We start from the raw sequence: 22,288 nt of genomic DNA on the forward strand, positions 1-22,288 counted from the left end.
TTGGGTCAATCATTCTAAGAAGGAATGATTATTGCGGCTTTCCAAATGCTTCCGCACAATACAAAATGGAAAACAGAAGATGGTGGGCAGTGGGACTGGGAAGTGCAAACACTACAGCATGCGTATCCAGCCACCCAACCAACGAAATGATCATCTGGAAAACGCCACTGCTGAGTGCTGACTCCTATCATAGCGACGTCGTCAGCCATCATAAACTAAACCCGTTCCTGCTCCCTTCAAAAACCACCTGCCTTCCACCCGTCGCGTGGCCGTTACTGTTGCTGGTGACTTCGTCCAAATTTGAAAAGTTCGCCTTGCCACACTTTGTGACGCACGACAGAAAAAGAGGATTAAAATCCGTTTATGAAAAGGAATAAAGCAGGTCAAAGGCTAGTTGTATCAGGTTTTTGGTACATTTGCGTTTTGCAGTTTGCTCCCACCGATCTTCTTGGCCCCATCCATCCATCCAAAAGAGCGAGAATTTTGCCACTAACATGCCGGCACCGATTTCCTATCTACCCGTGAATTTGTCGCATGGTGAATACGCAAATTTGCTAATAAAATATCAATATTCCACTCGTACATGGTATTAATCACTACTCCTTGGATATTTAATCTTGAGATTAAGCTGCTTATTCTTTTTGTTTTTTATCTTATAAATCAAAGAAAACGTTCGCTGAAGAGACAAAGTTCACATTCGTTTTGGATTGTGATTTTTTTTCCTTTTTTATTCATTGCCATAGGTGTTAGCAGTAATTTGCACATTAGGTTTTAAATTAAGTCAGAGGAACTTTTTTCAATTGTGAACGATTTTTATCATTTGTAGTCACGGCGGATTAAGGTGGGGCACTGGGCACGGGCCCATTGCTCCCCTTAAATTTTTATAATATTCATAAAACTTTGATATAATCTCGAGTGTGTCTTCGAAATTTTCTTACGAACGAAGTGAAAGAAATACGTGGTCCTCTAAGTTAATCATGAATCAATATTATAAAAGAATATGTAGGCCAAAAAATTTCATTTGAAGTAAATTAAAAAAAATTCTTTTCATTTCAACTTGTTGATGAATATTTTTTGGCTTAAAAAATTAGAAAAAGAGTAGGTAAAAAATTTTAGTATTACTTTTGCCCTCACTGAGAATTTTTTCTGACTCCGCCACTTTTTGTAGTGTTAATATGGTATGATAAGTAAAAGTGCATATTTGATTTTCAATAATGCAATCATAAACTCAATTTGCTTATATTAAGATGTTTTTTTATTGTAAATCTCTTCTTTACTCAGGAAAAATGCATGGAGAGGATTTCTAAGAAAACTGACAATTCAAACAAGGCCACTAATACCCTAATGACCTCATTTCTCCTGGAGTTTTAATTTTTACTTCTTGCTATTAATAGAAGAAATATTTTGGACGCTGCTCTAGAATTGCCGGTATTCATCTAACGACCCAAAAAAAAAAGAAAAGGGCCATTCTGGACTTTGTAGTTGAACTTGCACCCACCTTTCTTGTGAAGACCTTTTCTAAGCATCCACGCATCCAACACCACTCCTGATTCCTCCCACCCTCCCCCTTATTACTATTGCTTACTGTTCATTCCCATATTCAAAAGTTCAAAACTGAAGCATAAATAAGGCTCGCTCTCTATACAACTGCTCTGGCGCTGTCCAAAACAATTCAAACATTTGCTCCTCCTATTTAAATTCTTCGCTTCAGTCCTTTTTTTTTTTTTTAGTTATTATTAGCTATTCAGAAGCTCCCTTGCTTTCAACAGATGCTCTCAAAAATTAGGAGTTTATTTGTAAGTGAAAATAGGTAGCTGAATTAGCGATGGCGGCAGAGCCGAGCCGGAACTCGTTGACGGAAACCGGAATTCCCACCGGCTTGAACCGGATTAAGACTCGGCGAGTGGCATCGTCGAAGGACAAGGAGAGGAGAAGCTCGACAACTGAAGATTCTGAGAAATTGAACGCTGACTCTCCTGGCTCCTTGCGGCCTTATGTCAAGCAGAAGTTCGGAGCTCTGGTTAAAGGACGTGTGAGAATCAACAGTCCTCGAGAAGGTTCGAGTTATTTTGCGTTTTTTTTTTTTTAATCTTCCAAATTTGGATAAGGAAATAATTAATTAAACTTGTACATGCAGTACATAGAATTATTTCCTGTTTAAAAGAGAAATATACGAACGTCATGCAGACGTGAAGATGTTTGCTGTAGTTATGGAAGTAGCGGAGGCGTTGATTTTGGTAATTTTTGAGAAGTGGTGGAGAGAGGCTATTTGTGGATCGTAATCACGTGAATTTAATGTTTTTACCTATTATCTGCTGTTGTTTTGTTTGTCAAAATCATTGTCATGATAACTTTGTTAAAATGAAAACGATAGAGTAGAAGAAAGAATACTCCACTATGTGTGCATACCTATTTAACTTTTAAATTTCTTTTTTTATTTTGTCCTAATTATTGAGCTCAAGTGTCAACTTAGTGTTACTTCATTTGCTGGTGATTTATTCTGGTATCTGAAATTCCGAATTGATGAAGTTAAATTTACCTGTTTTTGGCAGAACTATCGTCGTAAACATCCAGTGAGTTAATGACGCTTTAGTAGTCTCATGGAACAGTATCTGATGTTTCAAATTAGTTCCTCGTGATAGGGTGATTCATAATTTACTAAGTCGCGTTTATTTATTTATGTTGCAGTAGCACGTTTTCCTTTAGAAATTATTTTAAGCAGTGTGTTAGGCTAAGCTAGGTAGACCACTATTGTCATGATGGTCGTGGTCCTCGGCGATAAGCATTGGAAGCCATTGCTCTGGTTGAAATATAAGCTTGAGTACTTGTTAGATCTCTGCAGCCCTATGATCACCAGTTTAGCGTTGTCGCTTAGGAACAGATGATGTAACATCTGGAGCAATAATCATCTGTCCATACGGTGAACTGTCATACCTCAGCAACAACAGAGGAATAAGACACATTTACTTTACAATGAATGTCAGCAGTATCTTGCTATTCATCTGAGCAATTCAGGAGGGGTAAAGACAAGGACACAGATATGTTGTGAGTTTATGGTTTCTTAGTGTAGTGGAAGTTATGGTCTATGTATGTGGTTGGCTCCATGAAATCACCATGGGCTTTAATCTGCCAAAAATCTGTTATATAATGCTTGAGGATCCATAGTTTGCAAAGGGATGCTGCTTAATAAATTAACACTGTCAGATGACTTCCTGTACAACCTCTCTTGGCTGAAGATATTAATATCACCTGTCGGTTCAGTTTTGTTGTACTGTTAAGTCTCCAGTAGTCACTTCAGTCCCTTTAGATTTACAACACATCCACAAGCTTTAACTGCAATCATGCCTGTTTTGGAGGTATGATATTGTTCAGATTCTTATTCTCAAGATTGATAGGATGAGCAGAACCAAGTCCTTCACTTCATTTTTCCTCTGATGATAATTTTCTACCTTTTTATTCGAAATATGTTATTTAGAAGTCATTGTTGAATCTTGATTGATGGATGTCAAATGAATGATATATTAATATTATAAAGTTGAACGTCTAAATGGTGTAGGACTGAAAACCAAGAGAAGAGCTAGGTGGTTTACTTCACATCTCTCTAAGGATTCTGATCAAGTGGCAGATGATGTGCCCCAACAGCTGGAGGTGATATTTGCAGATATATCTAGCTTGCGTGACTGTATCTCCACCTTGTTTGAATCTGAATGTTGATGTCACTAAGCTGGTCATGTAACCTTGCAGTGTAATGATTCTCAAACTGGACAGGTACGCACAATGATGAAGCATACAACTGCAAAACAATCTGCATTAGAAGTCACAAGCAACCATAAAATGCACAAAGGTCTGAAAAGTTTTTCACACGAATTAGGTCCAAAAGGTGGCATCCCATCTGTGCAGCCTCGTGCTCGAAGTTTCAATGATATGAAGGTACAAGTAACTGCAGAGTACCAGCTTCTTAAATTGTGTTGTACAACATGATGTAAAACTCAAACACGACTCCCTTGAGCCTTCATTGGTTTCTTTTCCATACATCTGAATTCAGGAGCTGCTCAGATCATTGCATTCAAGGTTCGATGCTGCCAAAGAAGTGGTCAACACAGAGCTTGACTGTTTCTCAAAGGAGTTAATGGAGATACTGCAGGATGATTCCTTGTCGCAGGAAGGTCATAGAATGGCAGAGCAACTTCTCATTCTTGCCCAAGAATGCACTGAAATGGCCGCCTCCAAGTTTCGAACCAAATGTGAAGAGATTGTCCAAGATTTGACTGCAAAGAGGCAGCAATGTCAAGCAGGATTGTTGAAATGGTTGTTGACACGCATGCTTTTCATATTGACAAGGTGCACAAGATTGTTGCATTTTGAGAAGGATGCTGAGCCAGTTGATGGAAAATCTCTCCACAAGTTCCAAGAATGTTTGAAAAGCATTCCTTCTATTGAAGTAAATTGGTTTGTCAATCAAGAGATGGCTGGTTCTGAGTCAGATTATGCTATAAACCTTAAGAATGATTCTAAAAGAAACCTTCAGAAGAGAAATCATGCGTATACTCTCTTTCGACCTTCCCAGCACAGGTTTGAAGCAGCTGTTCAACAGGTTGATGCAATGTTTCCAAAAGATTTCACGAGCATTGGACAAAATTTACCTTCTGAGACCTCCCGTGTCCTTCCCAATGTCCAAGAAGTGGATGAATTGGGTGGCAGATTTAGTGAAAAATCAACTAACAGAGCTAGCATTAACGTGTCTAAGGAGCAGGAAAATTATATGGAGGATTCTAATCTAGTAATATGCAGGATATGTGAGGAACTCGTTCCTATTACTCATCTGGAGTCTCATTCATATATATGTGCCTATGCAGACAAATGTTATCTGAATTCTTTAGATGTAAATGAGCGTCTTATAAGACTTGCAGAGCTACTGGAACAGCTAGTAGAGTCTCGTAATCTCAGCATTCAAGCTACAGATGAGAGCCCTGAATATTCAAGGATGCAATTAGCAGATTCTGCAGTAGCATCTGAAGTTTATTCGCCTAAGGTAAATGAATTCCGGAATAGGGGGATGGATGGGATGTTTGAGGATATTCATGAGATGGACACTGCCTGTATAGAAGATTCCCAAATCGCAAGTTTTATTAACTCCAAAGGCTACTGGGGCAGCAAGCTCAATCTTTATGGTCCACCTTCTTCAACTGGGAGCATGACATCAGCCTCATCAACAAATACTCCTAGGGCTGGAAGTTTTGACCTATTCTGGCTAGATCACAATAATCCATCTGAGTTGGAGGATGTAAAACAGGTTGTTCATCCTGAATTGATCTATGCATGTTGGTTGACAGGCCATCTTTTGAATAATTGTGAAGTGCCTGAAAACTAATATATAGCCAAAAAGAAGCAATAACAGTGGTTATCTGCTTTTAAAAAGACAAGTAGGAAAGGAAAATTTTTGGAGTTAGTCTTTTTCCAGTGACTTTAGAGGTTGTTCTGCTAGTCTATCATTTACTGTTACTATTTTTTGGTTTTTTTCTTTGTTGGTATGTATTAATAATTGGATATCCATTTTGATTCCATTAGCTTAAAATAATTGAGTGCAACATGTGGAAAAGAATCTTACATGTTCTAATGCTCAAGTTTCATTTCAGATGGCTGACCTTGCGGACATTGCTCGCTGTGTGGCAGGCACTGATCTTTCAGATGAAGGATCCAATGAATTTCTACTTGCTTGCATGGAAGATTTGCAGGATGTACTGCAACAGAGCAAGCTCAGAGCTCTTGTTGTAGATACGTTCGGTGGTCGAATAGAAAATCTTCTGCGGTAATTTTAAGTCCCATACAAGACAAGAAACATAAAATGGAAAATAAAGATAGAACTTTGAAGCTACCAACAAATGCTACATTTATGCAGAGAGAAATTTTTACTTGCTTGCAATCTGGTGGACCCAAAAAGTGATATTCAGCGTCCAGAAAGTGCCAAAATGCTGCTGGATAATGGATCTCAGAGTAGTACAATCTCTACACCTTCACATCCCTTGCATAAAGAACGAACAAGTATTGATGATTTTGAAATTATCAAGCCCATCAGTAGGGGAGCCTTTGGTAAAGTCTATCTGGCTCGAAAGCGAACAACTGGGGATTTGTTTGCAATTAAGGTACTCTTCAATCAATCCAACACTTGAATTTTTTTTTTCCCCCAACACTTTCAGTTGTTGGAACTGTAGCTGTAAACATCATAGTTTGATACTTTATGGCAGAATGTGTGGAGATTTTAGCTTGTATTTATGGAATTGATTTCAGGTTATAGTTTCAAATTGGGAAGTTTTAATGTTATCTATAAGAAGTTGGTTCTATTATATAATTGAATTAACTTGTTGCAATTGAAATTTTGGGATTCATTTGACATACTGTGGAGACAATATGATTTGACATCTGCAATCAATTGATGGTACAATATCATCAGCCAAAGGATGGGGTTGGGTTGGGTCTTTTGTTTTTTCCTTTGGTGGGGCCATGTGCTGTGGGGTGGGCTTGGGGTTGGGGTTATATGACCTAGCATGATCTACTTACAAGTCTTCCTGTCTAACTAAAGTTTATCTTTGTTTAGATGGGCATAGGTTTCAAAAATGTTCTCCCCTGTTTGATGTCCTTTGTTGTCAAAATATAGTCGTTCTAGATTTTTTTTTTTGCATTGGGAGTCACAAAGGACATATGACCCATTCGACTAAAAATAAAAAAAATTGTAGCACCAATGTATATAATTTAAGTTGTAAGGATTGTCTGCTTGTTCTGGATTAGATAGAAGGTAACTTCTCATGGTGCTGCTTGAGCACCTTTAGTTGTTGCTGTGTACTTGTGGACAAGAACCCTCTCTCCTTTCCTCCTTATATTTTTCACTGTAGAACCTGTATGTTCTTTTGAACTCATCACGGGGGGATGAAATTAGGCTCTTTGTAGCAAGTATTTTAACCACTATCCCACAATCACAAGGCATGTAAAAATGTAACTTCTCGTTGATTTTTAACTTTAATTTATAGGACCAGAAAGTATGTTTGAAACTGTAGTATTGTTAGAAGTGCCAATTTTTTACTCATCAAGATTGTAGATTATGTTGGCTTGTGAAATTTTTGGTAATGTCCATCACCTCATATATAGCTGTCATTTAGTTAGGTGTTATGCACTTTTAAGTCTATTCTTGAGGTAATGTACTTTGTCGCTTTGTTTAGGTGCTCAAGAAAATGGACATGTTGCGGAAGAATGATATTGACCGTATTTTGGCAGAGCGAAACATCTTGATAACTGTACGGAATCCTTTTGTGGTAATGTCCAATTTCTCTCTTTTGTAACATCTTGATAACTGTACGGAATCCTTCTGTGGTAATATCCAATTTCTCTTTTTTTTTTAATTCATTAATTATTTTTGTAGCTCATGCTTCAGTGCTGTTTCAAATATGTTTTATTCTTGGTCCTCATGCCACTCATGCTGCTTCAATTCTACTATATCTGTCGTATTTCTTAGTGAAAGAACCATGTACTTGAACATTCAACTGTTGGGGCTGTTAATGCTCTCCAGTTTGAGCCGTTGGAAGTATGACACAGCATAATTCTGGATGTCTGATCTTGTCCCTGCAGGTTCGGTTCTTCTATTCATTTACCAGTACGGACCATCTTTACTTGGTAATGGAATACCTAAATGGTGGAGATTTGTACTCTTTGCTTCAGAAAGTTGGTTGCCTTGAAGAAGATGTGGCTCGTATATATATTTCAGAATTGGTACGACAAATTAATCCTGTGGATAAATTTTTGAATCCAAATTGGGATGCTTTCAGGTCCTTGCAACTTTCTAATCCAAATTGGGATGCTTTCAGGTCCTTGCATTGGAATACCTTCATTCTCTGGGAATTGTGCATCGTGATCTGAAACCAGACAACATATTAATTGCACATGATGGGCATATCAAGGTATGATAGCACAGTGTGTGTGAAATATATATGCTACAACCTGAAAGAGGAAAATCATATGCAGTGTTGTATGGCTTTCTATAAATCATAGCAATGCATTTCCTCTTTATGCAAGTTTGGTTTGACAGAATAGAGATGTTAAAATACATCAAAAGTTTTACAAGTCTGAATTGACTTTATTTCTTTTGGTCAAAAGTATCAAAACAAAACTTGTTATAAACCATTTTATTTACCAGATTTGCTAAGGTTAGTCTAAATCTGTATTTAGGACAAACTAGTAATGGTTATTTTATTTTATTTTTGGGGTGGGGGGGCATTTGGGAGAGGGGAAGTTCTAAGTGAGGAAGAAAAATGGAAATCACAAGAAAGAAGTGTTTCAGAAACACAAGTATGTTTCAATTGTGAGTTACTTGTGCAAGTCCAGTACCCATCATTGTGGTGATAAAATTCTAAAACAGATTATTTGACCAGCTTACAGATTTTGGGCTGTCAAAGATTGGTCTTATGAACAGTACAAGTGATTTATCAAGATGTGAGACAAAGGAAAATAATGTTTCGGGTGATCATGGTCAGAACAATCCAGATACTGTTGATAGATGTCAGCGATCAGCTGTTGGCACTCCAGACTACTTGGCACCTGAAATTCTTCTTGGAACACAACATGGTCCAGAGGCTAACTGCTCCCTTCTCTCCATTTGAAGCATTCTCCTTCCAGAAACAGTTCAAAGTTATTCAATGAAGCCTAAGTTGTACAATCATTTTTGGGTCATTTCTGCAGGTTATGCGGCAGACTGGTGGTCTGTTGGAATTATACTATTTGAACTCATTACAGGATTTCCACCGTTCACTGCTGAACTTCCAGAGGTAGTATTCATTTGAGTAGGCTTTTAATGTTTTTGGACGTCAGAGCAACTGATTACAAAAGTAGGCAAACTGGACTGTGGAATGTTTGCCATGCATATGCGTTACCTAATTCTTCTTATAAATTCTTTATTAATCCCTGTATGAGCAAACATTAAATAGTTTTACTTTGTGCAAACTGGACTCTGGATTTTTTTTTTAAAAAATTTTTCATGCATCATTAAGATGAGGAAATGCATCATAGACTAAGCCCGTATTGCTTTTTATCGGCTGTGGAATGTTTTCCATGCATATGCGTTGCCTAATTCTTCTTATAAATTCTTTATTAATCCCTGTATGACCAAACATTAAATAGTTTTACTTTGTGCAGTGAGAGTTACTATATTTTTTCTCACTCCAGTTGTCCATGCTCTTGGCTGGACAGATAATCTTTGACAATATACTAAACAGGAGTATTCCTTGGCCTTCTGTTCCTATTGAGATGTCCCACGAAGCCCAAGACTTGATTGACAGGTTAGTTTGTACAAATTGTTATATGTCGTGAGATTGTATTTGTAACATGCAGTATTTTATCAGCACTATAGATGCCTTTTCCCATGTCTCAGAATAAGCAAGGCATTATCTCGAACATTTTACATAGTTTGAATTTTTGATTTTATAGTTGATATAACATGGTTTTTCTTCTTTGTTACATTTTGCATGATTGCTGACAGAATATTACACGAAAATTACCATTTTAGGTTCATGGATTTAACACTTAAAGAATAGGGCTCTCCAAGTCAGCGTGTTACCCTCTCTTCTGTTGAGTTTCTTGAGTAAAAGGAGGGAACCTCTCGATTACATGTAATTTAAGCCAAGGCTATCTGATATTTGGGTGAATCTATGTTTTTAAACTAAGGAAAATTTACACTGATGACTTTGGCTGTTAAAACTGGTAGCTGACTTCTTGCAATAGTTTGTTTTTTCTTTTTGCCTCGCCTCGCCTCGCCTCTGTTCTGTGTCAACTACTAGACTACCTGTTCCACGACTGATGTCAAATCAATCTTGTAGGTTTCTTGACCATGACCCAGATCTGCGGCTTGGAGCAAAGGGAGCATCAGAGGTTTAAATGATCTTGCTTAATTTGTTGTCAAATTAAAATTCTCTATTTGTTCTGATCACTGAGAAAATAAGTAGTTGTGCATTCCAAAGATAATCTAATATTTCCTTGATCCTTGCACAGGTCAAAGCACATCCCTTTTTCAGGGGAGTTGACTGGGACAATCTAGCTTTACAAAAGGTCAGCACTGGAAATATATTTTGCGCTTGTTCCTTTGTGTTGCATTTTCATGTTTGGAGTGGTTAATTATGAGCTTTTTTTTTTTTTAGCTGTTTTTCTGCAGAATGTGGTCATTTTCAGCTTTTGTTTGCACAAATTTCTTGAGGAGAAAAAGGATTGTCTTGAATTTAAGAAAAAACTTTCAGAATGCTGTTTATTAATCTAGTATTTAGGCATTTCTTTAAATTGCTTGGTTACGGTCACCATTTTCCCCATATTATTTACTAACTGCCAGTGATTGTTTTCATAGGCTGCCTTTGTACCACAACCTGAAAGTATGGATGACACAAGCTATTTTGTCTCCCGGTATAATTCGATTGGACTACAGGATGATGGGGATTGTAGTGATACTGCTTCTGATGTTTCTGATTTGTGCTCAAATTCTGGGCTTGAGGTATATCAGCTCGGTCCTTGATTGCTATCTTTACTCAAATATACACATTGCAAAATGCTAACACTTTTATCTGCAAAGGCTTGGAATCTCAAATTAGAATTAAAATGAAAATTGTGTGCTTACTGTCTGATCTTATGTCATTTCAATTCAACATCCTTCCTAGGCATTAGTTGAAGACATGTCTAAATGTTCAATCATGCCTCTGGTGGCCTGTAGTCAAGCATGTGATCTCTAACTACTTTTGATTTTACATCCGGAACTGTAATGAACTTATTGCTTTTCTGTGTCTTCATTGTGGGTTTGTGAATAATTCCATTTGCAGGGATCAACAAGGGTGGAGTGGGGAACCATTATCTGTTGTGTGTGTGTATCGCTAGATATGCAAGAATCTGCTCCTTGTTACCTACTGTTTTTTTGCTTGTCCATGAAGTATGGTTCTGGTTACATTTATGCTTGTTCGAAGTGTAGATGAATATTTCGATTTTCACTTAACCTGTTAAGCAACGGCTACAATGCCTCCTTGATGGAATCTATGATTAATGCACTTTGGAGAAAGACAAATGTATCCTATTTGATGGACAATTATAAACTTCCCTTTCCTCTTTTTTCCTTTACAGAAGATGGACGAATGTGGTGATCTTGCTGAGTTCGATTCTTCTCCTCTTGATCTTTCTTCGATTAATTTTTCCTTCAAGGTAACTTCTATTTTGGAAATGCAAAACACACTTTCGGTTTACATTTTTTGAACAATTTCCAATTACTTGCATTAGACAGCGTGCTGCTCTCATTTTGTAGTTCATAGCGTTGCTGAAACACATTGCCGGTTTAATGTATGATGAATACCGTAGTTCATAGTGTTGCTCTCATTTTGTGGTTCATACCGTAGCTTTCATCAGTTAGACGTTCCTTCGACAAATCGAGCCTAAACTATTGCATTTTCTACAGAATTTGTCGCAGCTGGCATCCATCAATCATGATGTGCTGTTACAGGGAGGAAAGGACTCGTCAAAGTGCTCTTCGCCAAGCAGAAATCCAGAAAAATAGCGGTTTTTATTGATTCATTTTCAATTATAAAGTACCGGGGAACTTGATTAATTTGTAAATCAAAATGTACATAATAGACGCACTTTGGATTTCTAAAAGCTCATTTAAGCCCCTTCAAATGCACTAGGACATGTACAAATGTTTTGGGAAAAAGCATTTTTGAAGACATTGATCAGAAAGAACTCGGGACATGTACAAAGACGTTCAACCGCCAGGACCATGACAAAACTGCTGTAGAAGCAAAGATGTAAGATACCATTTCAAAAGTATTCCTAAAATAACAGAGAGGAGATCCTCGTAACTAACATCCTTCAGACAGGAATTGGTAAGCCCTTCTTTGCCATGCTATCGAGGACATCATTCAGAGCTTGGCACAGCCCAACAATCTGTCAAAAGCAGCATAATATGTCAGAACGAACAATTAAATAAAGTGAAAGCTGCCAATCATGCATTTTATTTGAGTGACTCTGCCAGACGGCATGAAAATGACCTGACCATCTAGGAAAGGCAGGGCAACATAAGCAGAAATTTACCTGTTGATCCCACTGTTGTAATTCCTCTGAATCATCCTCAAAATGTATGACACCTTCAACCTGACAAGATGGATCCCGTATTAGAAAAGGTCATGAGAAACGGTGCATTCATAATTTCTGAGCTTCGATGGGCATGAGCGAGGTTGTGCAATAACAAACAAATGAAAGAGAAATGTAGAAATGTAGAGAACTCCTCGTCGCTGAAAAAGATGTAGGATCTACCTGGTCAATAGATCCCCTCATTCGATCTTCACATATCATTCTTGAAGCAATTTTCTCAGCCTGAAAAGAAAATACAACATAGGTTCCGAGGGCCAGAAGACATGTAGGTTTATACACACGTACCTATGCACTAAGAATTCTACAGATTAAATAGTGTAAAATAATTGCATTAAACCCGTTGAGAAGATGCAAACAACACTTGAAAATGCTGGCTACTATTTTCCAATGAGATTAATTGACTGCATATTCCAATGACATATATAATCAAGAATTCTCCAACATAGGTGGGGATAGCCTCTGTACTTCAATGAAGCAATACAAAATGAACTCCAAAATAACCACTAACGAGCAAACACACCTAGAAAACATAGAAATTGACGAGAATGGCACCAAATACTTGAAATTGGCAGAAAGAAACAGACCTTTTGAGGAGCAATGCCCAGCAAGGTCCCTAACTCATCAAAGCTATTTCAAAGAGACAATGCAAAACCACATAAGCACATGTAGATACAAATACAACAACAGGATATATTGAAAGCAAAAAGAAAGTTGAAAAATTTGTAAATAGTAGGAGTAATATCAAATGGTTTTTCCACCTTATATTTGTGTAGAGTTTACTAGCACTCAAGAGATTGTGTTCAATCATAGCACGATCCAGGACAGTAAAATTGTCGGGCAGAAGCGCTTTCTGCAATAAATTTACACAATCCAGGGATCAAAGCAGTAATTAGAAACAGCTGCATCTAGCATCACATCCAAACCACCAATTAGAAAGTAAGTTAGACCTGATGTGGTTTCAGCTCTTCTGCAAAAGCATCAATTTCTGGTTTTCTCAAAATCCTCTCCAAATAAACCTAGAATCAATGTTAAAAATCAAAAGACAAACATAAAGGAAATGAAAAGGTAGAAGACAACAAAGAACTACATGCCTTGATATGCAAATCTACTGCATCACATTATTATGCTTATGAATCAGATAACATGCAAGTTTCAATAACGTTTACAGGAAAACAAGTTGTAGAAAATACCTTCTGTAAGATTGGATAAATCTTCAACTTGGAGCACCGTTCATCCTGCAACAAGGTAATGAAATTTTAGGGGAGGAAAAAAGATGAAAGGAGTCAAAGGCCCATCAGAAGCACTAATTTTGGCAAAACGACTCATCTCATTATTATTATCACATCGTACTAGCCTAATTTTAGTAACTACTCAAAGCTTATTCATAAGTTTCTTATAGGAGAAACATTGTTCGATCCCAACAACTATGACTACAAAGATAGATGTTATAGACAGTATTCTACCCACAACGTTGAGGCAAAACATATCTTTTCAAGTGATGAAAATCAGGGCTTGACCCTCTTCTGTAAAGATAAATCGGAAGTAAAGTAGCAGAAGAACTTTTGAAGAAATAGAGGAAACTTATAAAAGTGATAATAGCAAAACCCCATTTTCCTTTGATTGTAGACACAATTTCAGAGAAGGATACCATGTACTGATTGTTCAACACGAGAATACAAAGATGAAATTTGCTGTGTAAAACATATCTTTTCAGGCTATGAAAATTAAGGGTTAACTGTCTTTGCCTGTAAAGATACATCAGAAATAAAGTGGCAGAAGAAATTTTGAAGAAATAGAGGAAACTTGTAAAAGTGATAATAGTAAAACCCCATTTTCCTTTGACCATATCTCATGAAAAATCAAGAGGTATATATTAGACACAATCTCAGAGAATGATACCATATACTGATTGTTTAACATGATAATGCAAAGATGAAATTTGTCTGGTTAAAAGAAAGAGCAGGAACCCTATCACGTTAACACAGGGATTAACCCCTTAGGGTAATTAAGCCTAACCAAATTCAAAACAAAGCATATAGAAAGCTCATGCAATCTAGTTTCTCATTATTATTAACCTTGTACAATGTGGCAAGAACACGTGAACGCTGAGGACCTGCTGCAGCCAAAATTGTGCATGTCACAGCAGCTGCTAGAGCTTGCTCCAACGCTTCTTCATCAAGCTCTCTGCAACAAAAATCATACTCATGAAGCACATACACAATACCAGTATAGATGTTCCAGAATCACTACGAAAAAGAATGAATCAAAGTCTCATGAGAGAGATTTTTATTAAGGCTTGTATATTCTTGAGGACATTCAGTATCTATTTCCCAATGCAAATCACCCCTTTTTTACATCTAATTCTTAAAGTACAAATGTTGACAATTATCTGTATGCAGATTTGGCTTCAAGGAGGCAGTTTAAGTCTAGAAAACTTACTCATCCCCAATTTGCCGCTTCTCTATTTGGGAAATGTCATAATAACGTAGAGCAGCTTCCAAAAATTTTCTTTTCAGATCAAGAACCCTAGCATAGCAAACCTGGTACAATCAAGATACAATGATTAAAGCATAATAATGTCGTTTCCAGCCAAAAGATATTCTTAACATCAGATAATGTCTACCTTGTACTGCAAATTCAACACTTCGTGTCCACTGTTGCTAACCAAAAATGAAGCTTTGTTGATAAAGGCTTCTGCATTAACAGCATCATCATCCTGTCCAGGTAACCATGAATGCAGTTATGGCAGATTGATTCCACGCAATGACCATGCAGACAAGCTACCAAGACAGATGCATAAAAAGGCTCAATTGTGAAGCCAAATGTCAATGGCAAGACCAATTTGGCTATTCTTTTTGAGATCAGGTAAAATGCTTTCCTAGATCATCCATCATGGTAAAAAAGAATCCAATATGTGAAGGAAATGATGAAAACATCAATTGAATGTCTCCTCCATCAATTTAAAGAACATATGCTTTCGGAAAATGAATATTGTGATAAGCAGTGAGAAGTACAGAGGTTTGTGAGATTGACAAAGTTTCCAAACTGCAGTGATGCAATACGTTTGCACTAACAAAGTGTAGCATCATGTGGACAACTATCCCAGAATATCATAGTGATTGCGCAAACAAACATGCATTTCTGTAAGATTTATTGCTCCCTTTATGTGTACGCTCGCAGCCACTGAGACAGCAGATATTTGCCAGCATAAATCCAGTGAAAGCTGCATCCCATTGACTCAATGCAAAGGGTTTAATGAGGCAAATACTCAACAAGGAGTCAACCTGTGCCCAGTCCAACTCATTAGTGAATCCACTCACAATGCCTTGACCAGACAAGCCTTCAAAAGATAAGAAAACAATGCCAGTCCTTTCACTGTTACCTGGGAGTAGAAGGCTAGCTACTCTATACAGTGATTCATGTAAAAGTGGAACGCCAGGGTTTGGCACCCCCAAAGTTCCTGTCCAAAAACAATTGCATACTTTTTTGTTTCTTTTTTGGTTCATTTTCATAACATTATTCTTTTTGGCAGTAGATGGCTAGCTACTCTATACAGTGATTCATGCGAGAGTGGAACTATCTGGGTTTGGTATTGGAGCCCCAAAGTTCCTGTCCCAAAAACAGTAGCACACTTTTATTTTTTGGGTTCATTTTCATAACAAATTTTTTCTCTTTTGTTCTTCACGCATTTGAATTGCATGAATCCAAATAGCAGATACATAAATACAACTGCTGTACGAGGTACATATCTGTACAAACAATAATTGATACTTGGAACTAATTCTTTAAGTCCCGTATTTGTAATTGTTCTAAGATCCAGCTGATTTTTGGAAAATATTAATTATTTTTTTAAAGTGACAATGATTGTGCCAGTTTCAAGTCAGATTTCAGTAACAGTTACAGTTTCATGCGTCCTAGGATCTCCAGGTAACCAACCCCCTGCACAGCTTTCATCAAGTTCAAGGACACTTGACGCACATCCTGTCTAAAATAAGTTATTTACTAGATTCCACACTTTGTATCAGCACATATATGTATGTGTAAATAGTTACAAGTAACTAAATCTACTAACAAATAGAACAAGTACCTCAAGGTAAAGACGGGCAATTTGTACACACTTTGATAGCTTGAATGTATCATCAATCACTCTAGAAAGGCAGCAGAGAAGCAGAAAATTAGCTTTTGCAGATTAACCGAGATACCTCGTAGTTGTACTGTAATTGTTAAAATTGTTAACAAACCTCATTGCAGAATCTAGATCAATGCCGCTCAGCATCTGTGCAGCTTTTGACCACAATTGTTCAGATTCATATAACTCTGCAAGCTTCTCTCGGATTATCAGCACCTATAACCCATTTTTATGAGGCACATTCAGCAAAAGGGATAAATCCAACCATATAAACCACATCAATGAATAAGCGTCTGTGTTGTGCAATTCAATATTGTCAAAGAACGAAAAAGTAAACAAAGAGAAGAGGATGAGTGATGGACATATTAGACATACAACAAATTTTATCTCCCAGCAGTTACTGATTACCACCACCTTATGACTCAAAAGATTTGAACAGTAAAAAGCAACCACACAATACTCCTAGTGAGAATATGAAGCTATGCATACAGTAGACATGTTTTAAAACTAATTGGACACCACCAGCTAAACCTCCCTTAGACATTCGTGGGCAAGGAGAATCAAAAGAATAAATAGAGATCAGCATCATAATTCAGTCAAGTGATAAAGCCACTAAACAAGACGCAGATGTAAGAAGAACCGATGCAAACAGCAATTCTAGCATTTCTGGTACACAAACAAATACCACAGGTGCTAAAGAGTAATTCGTTAGAACAATTCCTTTCCAATCAGGAACATTAGTACTATTCACACAGCAAAAGCCAAATCTCATGATAATGTTTCACTTTCATGCATTTTCATTAAACATGGATAAAATACATCAACAGTTAAGAAACAAAACTTTTGATGCCTAAATACCCCTAAAATTTCCCATCCCCTAGCCATGAAGTCCTCTATTCCCCAATAACTCTACTGTCGTAAGTTTAACCAGCTTTGTGTGCACTATGTCTTCCTAAAAAAGAATCCAAAAGGATGAAGAAACACTTGAGTGAGGCAATCAGCAGCTTCATTCTAGGCCTAATTAAATCAGGTTAATTATACAAGCAATTTCATCACAAATAGATAACGAGAACAAAAAGTAGACGTTAATTCTACAATAACCAAAGCACGAAATTTCAGTTTCAATTCCCGACCGAAAGCAGCATTGAGGACAATCCTGGTAAACATACTATCACTAAATCGAAACCTGTTCCTCAAAGGACACAACGCGAGGCTGAATCTGATTAAGAGCATAATGCGCAATCTCCTTTTGTGCCTCTGGCTCCAAATTCCTAAGCTCTTGCGCGAACGTCAGCAAAAGCTGCCTCGATACAACCAGAGGTACATCGTCCGATAACACTGAAAATTTTTTCACAAAATTCATGAAAAACTAAGTAAATAAAATCATCAAACCTAGAAAATTAAAACGCAACCCAAACTCAATAGAATGTCGACATCGACTGTGTGTTTACTGTGATCGATGAACTTTTTGGCTTGTGCGGCATCGTTTGAGGCGAGTACGGTGGAGAGAATGTGCTTGTACTGCTCGATTTTTTGCCTCTGATCACTGATCCCAGAGGCGCTAGCGAATGCCTTCTCCATAGTTCTCCGTCGTCGTTAGCCTAGGGTTTAGACTTCAGAGATTTCCGAGATTTTGGTGTTTTGCTTTTCTAGTAAGATTGTGGAGTAGTAAGGAATAAACCGGGGAGACATTTGAGCAAGCGAGGTTTTTATAGAACAAGGTGGTGCAGAATGGGATGCAAAATAATAAATTTGGATTTGATCTTACCTTTCCTTTTCGTTTCCTTAATTGTAAAATTTAAATGGTCATTTTGTACTAAAATGCAAAACAAAATAAATTGTTTACACAGTTCACAAAAACCCAAAGAATTAGCATTCATTAATTAATTGGCCATTAATTTTTTGTTAACAATGCTTGGACTCATTTAACTCATGTTAAAAGATTTTACCCCAAAAAAAAATGGTAAAAAGATGAAAAATGTACACATCAGTTTAATTACAACTTTATGTAAAGCAGATCGTCATAAATTTAATAAAAAAGTATTTTTATCTAATTAAAAATGATTAAGGGGTTATAAAGGAGGTGTCTTTAATAAATAATGAGGTGCCAATGCCATTAACATTTGCCAAGACAAAGAAATAGAAGAAAAAACAAATAGTTTTTAATATGTTCTTACCCTGACGCTGACGCCAGCCAAATAAACAGACAACTAGAGATTTTTCCCACTTCTGCTGATTCGCCGGATCACCCCCTCCTGGTGTGCCCGCCCTCCTTCTTCCGCCACTGCCTTTTTCTTCTCATCGCCTTTCTGTCTCTCTGTTCTATTATCTATACGGTAACGATCTCTTTGTTTCTTAATTTGTCTTTATTTTTAACAGGAATCAACAAAATTTTCAGTTCGATACTGTTACAGAGCCACTCTAACCATCCCCACCTCCGCTATTAAAGGTAAGAAATGCTTCCTGGGAGTTATTTTTTTCCTGCCGGAAGTTTCTTATGTGTGCTGACAAATATAACTTTTTGGAGCCTCGAACGTTGAGATGATTATTGCCTGAGATCCAAAAGTTTGGATTGCAAAAGGTTTTTGGATAGCACTGGGATTAAGATAGTCTTTGATACCTGGTTAAGTGGGTAGTAGATCCAAGAAAGCAACTTTTTATATCTAATGACCTTTTCTTTTTGGATAATTTCTTTTCATGTTAATAGTTCATTTTAGAGCTTCAATTTGCATTCAAAAACCACTATCCGTTAATGGGTTCAAATTGGAAAATCTTGTTTTTGAAGTTTGGATTACATCTAGTAGTCATATAGTTGTGTGCCTTATGCATGCAATGCATGTGTCTCTGGTCCTAATTTCTTCATACGGATGGAAATTGCGATTATTTGGTTTTCATTTAATTGTTTCTTGTTGCTTTTAGGTGTAAGTACCATGAACTGGATTCAACGCAAGATTTATCTGTATAATGTTACTTTTGGACTCTACATGTTGGATTGGTGGGAGCGTTATCTCTTCAGTATCCTTCATTCGCTTCAACTTTAGAAACTTGATATGCTTGATTTATACTCTACGCTTGCTCATGTAAGATTGTCCAAAATTGCTCATACTTGCACAATCCGGTGCTGCTGAAATTGGTGAATTTGGTAACTGTCTTGATCAAATCTTGTTCTGGTCAATGTCATCCTGAGATATGACATGGCCAATCATGTCATTCAAAAGGAGTTGTAGTCATTGCCTCCTGAAAATGATGTTTGGAACCGGGGGTGGTGCAAGTAGTTAGGCCTGGTGGTTAAGTTCTGGTTATAAACTTATGATAGTGTTGATGGATGATTTTTATTTTTTATTTTAGCATTCGATTGACAAATGTTTTAAAATGCTGTCCCAACTACCAGAGTTTGTAGAAAATGAAAGTGCGTATCTTTTTTACTGTTTAAGCTTGTACGAGCAGTGATGAATATATTAGTTAAGGCAGTACAGTGCTCAAGGTCATTCTTCTGAAGGTTTGTATTTTGTGCAATGTTCACCTTAATCTGAAAGATACTCTGATTATTGTGTTGATGTGGTTTATTTTCTACAACACCTCAAAGTTCATCAGTGATTTCTGTAAAAGGTAAGTCTCTGTTCTCATCATTGTACTGCTAATATCATGGCATTTGGATTCCATTTTGTCTGTCCTTGCCTGATCAATATGTTCATGAAAACTGTAGAATATTTCCATAATTGAGACTTTTCTACATGTAAAATCATCGAACTGGTAACCATATTTTGAGACAATATACTTCTTGTTAATTAACAAAGTTACCATTTCAATGAATAAGACATGGTTGATGTGATCTTAAAGGACCGCTATATTCTTTGAGAGAGCTTTACATTTAGTGACAAATTTTAAATGCTGTCATTTCAGAATGAAAACTCTTAATTTAGAATCACTTTTGTTGATATATGATTTTGCATGAATTTTCTATTGGTCCAGGGCTTGCAACTTTGAAAATGTCAAGATCTTGTAGATACGGTGATAGTACAGTCCTCGTTAACGAGTTATTTGACTATTGCATTTGTTCGAACCAATCTGAGAGATAATCAGTTTTGAAGTTGCAAGAAAAACCCGTTCTTCTTTATTCCAAACTCTGTGATCTAGATTTGACGGCATGCTCTTTGACTGCTTGTAGACTTCCTATAGGGGTGATCTGGTGAAATAACTAAATCAGGTTATAGCACATACCCGCCAAGTAAGAGTCTGGTGTCTCTAATTGCAGCTAAAAGCACCTCTCTTTTAGTACTATGTCGTTGGCATCTTCTTTTCATTAGCATCATTGGGAATAACAAAATACCACAAAAAGCTGATTATCACTTGTTGGCATGCAACTAAAATAGACACTAGTGCTATCCAACATCACCAGACAGAATGAGAATATCTTCTTATTGTCGACCCTAAGATGGACATGATGAAGTACTTGAATGGTTAAGAAATTCATTTAGGGATGATTAAATTGCATTTTTAGTAGTTTGGAGGTGGATCCAAGGATTTGATTGTTATGGAGAATTGGACTTGCTGAGTGTTGCTTGCATTATTTCATCTATTTTCGTGTTTTAAAACAGGTATATTGTTAAGTTTAATTTGCAGTACATTATCAGATACCTCTATAACAAGTTTAGGCCTGTTTTGTGAAGCAGGAAGTCATCATCTTAGGCAACTTTATCATATACAAGTGCCTCTTTTTTTTTTGGGGCTATGCAAATCGGTCTAATTAGGCTAGTGTGCTAAGATTTGTATTAGTAATTTCATAGATTCATATTCTGATTTTAGTTCTCTTCGTGGTTGTAACTTTGTATATTTTCTTTCAGGCATTTATGAGTTTGGTGCAATGGAGGCACCCCTATGATGCAAGGAGATTGCGCAGTATAGTTTTGAATGGATACGGGATTCTGGCATAATTATCCATTTTGTTCTGTGTTATTTGACCATGTGTTGTAGATTTTGGTCTTTTTGTTCACGGTATTGAAATTGATCGAGCTATTGTGTTTGTACGCTGTTCCACAAAAGCAACTTGTAGCTGTGCAACAGAACCAATGATTGAACCAACGGCCCCTACACCGCAAAGGCACCAAAGATGGAGGTCAACGTTTTCTCGAACCTTACTTCCCATCAATTAGTACTCTACGTGGCTTTTTCAAATATTTTTTAATCTAGAAATGGTTTATCCCCTTGGATTTGTGACGATCCATTGCTGCTTTATGTGGCTTTTCCAAGTACCGCTGATCTAGAAGTGGTTTAGTCTCTTCTATTTTTTATGATCCAGTTGGGTCTGTCCCTTCATCATAGTGTAGAAGTAGGAGTAGGTATAGGTGTAAATTATTGATGTTTGACAAAAAAGAAAAAAAGAAAATTCCATGATTGACACGAGAGATGGATCCCATTTGGTCCTGTACATTTTTGCCTGGGATTAGTAGCCTTTCGTTCCCTCGCAAGCTAGGTTCGTAACACTTCGATTCCAAATTGTTTGTCACAATTCGTTCTAAACGTTTTTGTTTTTTTGCCACACACTTTTTTGAAGGATTGCCACAAACTTTTAGTACTTGTATGTAAGCCAGTTGTAGAAGAAGCAAGGTATTTTTGCCACTTGAACTAAATTTAGAGACATTAACGACTTTATATCCATTAATTTCCGGCTGCAGCTAGCTGATTGGATTCGCAATATCAATAGTTCGAAGGACGCATGATTGTGGGTTGAATTTTGGTGTAATGTGTGTGTGTGGGGGGGGGGGGGTTGGGGTTCGCCCCACGTTCTCTTTCTTTCTTTGTAATGAGTCCGAGATGGCGAAACGGAATCATGTGCTACAAAGAGATGTCAGCAAAACTGAACAAAGTGCCGATCCTTAACCTATTTTGGGTATGGTGCTTTTGTTGGTTCTTTTCATTTTTGGGCTTTTTCTGCACGGGCCTCCTGCACAAGTATTCATTATGTCTACTCTGCCTTCCCGTGGCCCTTAACCGACATGA

At 37.1% G+C, this 22,288-nt stretch overlaps 2 protein-coding genes and 1 long non-coding RNA gene across 4 annotated transcripts; 2 read left to right on the forward strand and 1 right to left on the reverse strand.

The window, feature by feature from the left end:
- Positions 1-1,662: 1,662 nt before the first annotated feature.
- Positions 1,663-11,888, forward strand: LOC113749120 (probable serine/threonine protein kinase IRE4). 2 transcript variants are annotated; one of them, XM_027292782.1, is made up of 17 exons: positions 1,663-2,057; positions 3,557-3,648; positions 3,745-3,930; positions 4,046-5,293; positions 5,637-5,809; positions 5,900-6,143; positions 7,215-7,307; positions 7,621-7,761; positions 7,857-7,949; positions 8,421-8,613; positions 8,728-8,813; positions 9,235-9,323; positions 9,861-9,912; positions 10,033-10,089; positions 10,379-10,522; positions 11,140-11,217; positions 11,468-11,888. In XM_027292782.1, exons 1-17 carry the CDS (start codon positions 1,826-1,828, stop codon positions 11,564-11,566), a joined length of 3,300 nt encoding a protein of 1,099 aa, XP_027148583.1. In that variant the 5' UTR covers positions 1,663-1,825; the 3' UTR covers positions 11,567-11,888. The 2 variants fall into 2 exon arrangements, with proteins under 2 accessions (XP_027148583.1, XP_027148584.1); XM_027292783.1 differs by having other exon boundaries at positions 3,769-3,930.
- On the reverse strand, positions 11,554-18,034 carry LOC113749121 (COP9 signalosome complex subunit 4). The gene is made up of 14 exons (XM_027292784.1): positions 17,740-18,034; positions 17,475-17,626; positions 16,401-16,504; positions 16,247-16,307; positions 14,783-14,875; positions 14,599-14,699; positions 14,235-14,343; positions 13,350-13,394; positions 13,107-13,175; positions 12,918-13,009; positions 12,744-12,786; positions 12,322-12,381; positions 12,100-12,159; positions 11,554-11,952 (listed from the first exon to the last, which is right to left on the reverse strand). Exons 1-14 carry the CDS (start codon positions 17,867-17,869, stop codon positions 11,878-11,880), a joined length of 1,194 nt encoding a protein of 397 aa, XP_027148585.1. The 5' UTR covers positions 17,870-18,034; the 3' UTR covers positions 11,554-11,877.
- A 386-nt stretch (positions 18,035-18,420) lies between these two features.
- Positions 18,421-21,498, forward strand: LOC113749507. The gene is made up of 5 exons (XR_003464539.1): positions 18,421-18,546; positions 18,668-18,737; positions 19,208-19,303; positions 19,825-19,897; positions 21,133-21,498. It is a non-coding gene; the product is annotated as an uncharacterized LOC113749507 (long non-coding RNA).
- The last annotated feature ends 790 nt before the right edge of the window (positions 21,499-22,288 follow it).

Source organism: Coffea eugenioides, chromosome 10, assembly GCF_003713205.1.
Source record: "Coffea eugenioides isolate CCC68of chromosome 10, Ceug_1.0, whole genome shotgun sequence".
NCBI lineage: Eukaryota > Viridiplantae > Streptophyta > Magnoliopsida > Gentianales > Rubiaceae > Coffea > Coffea eugenioides.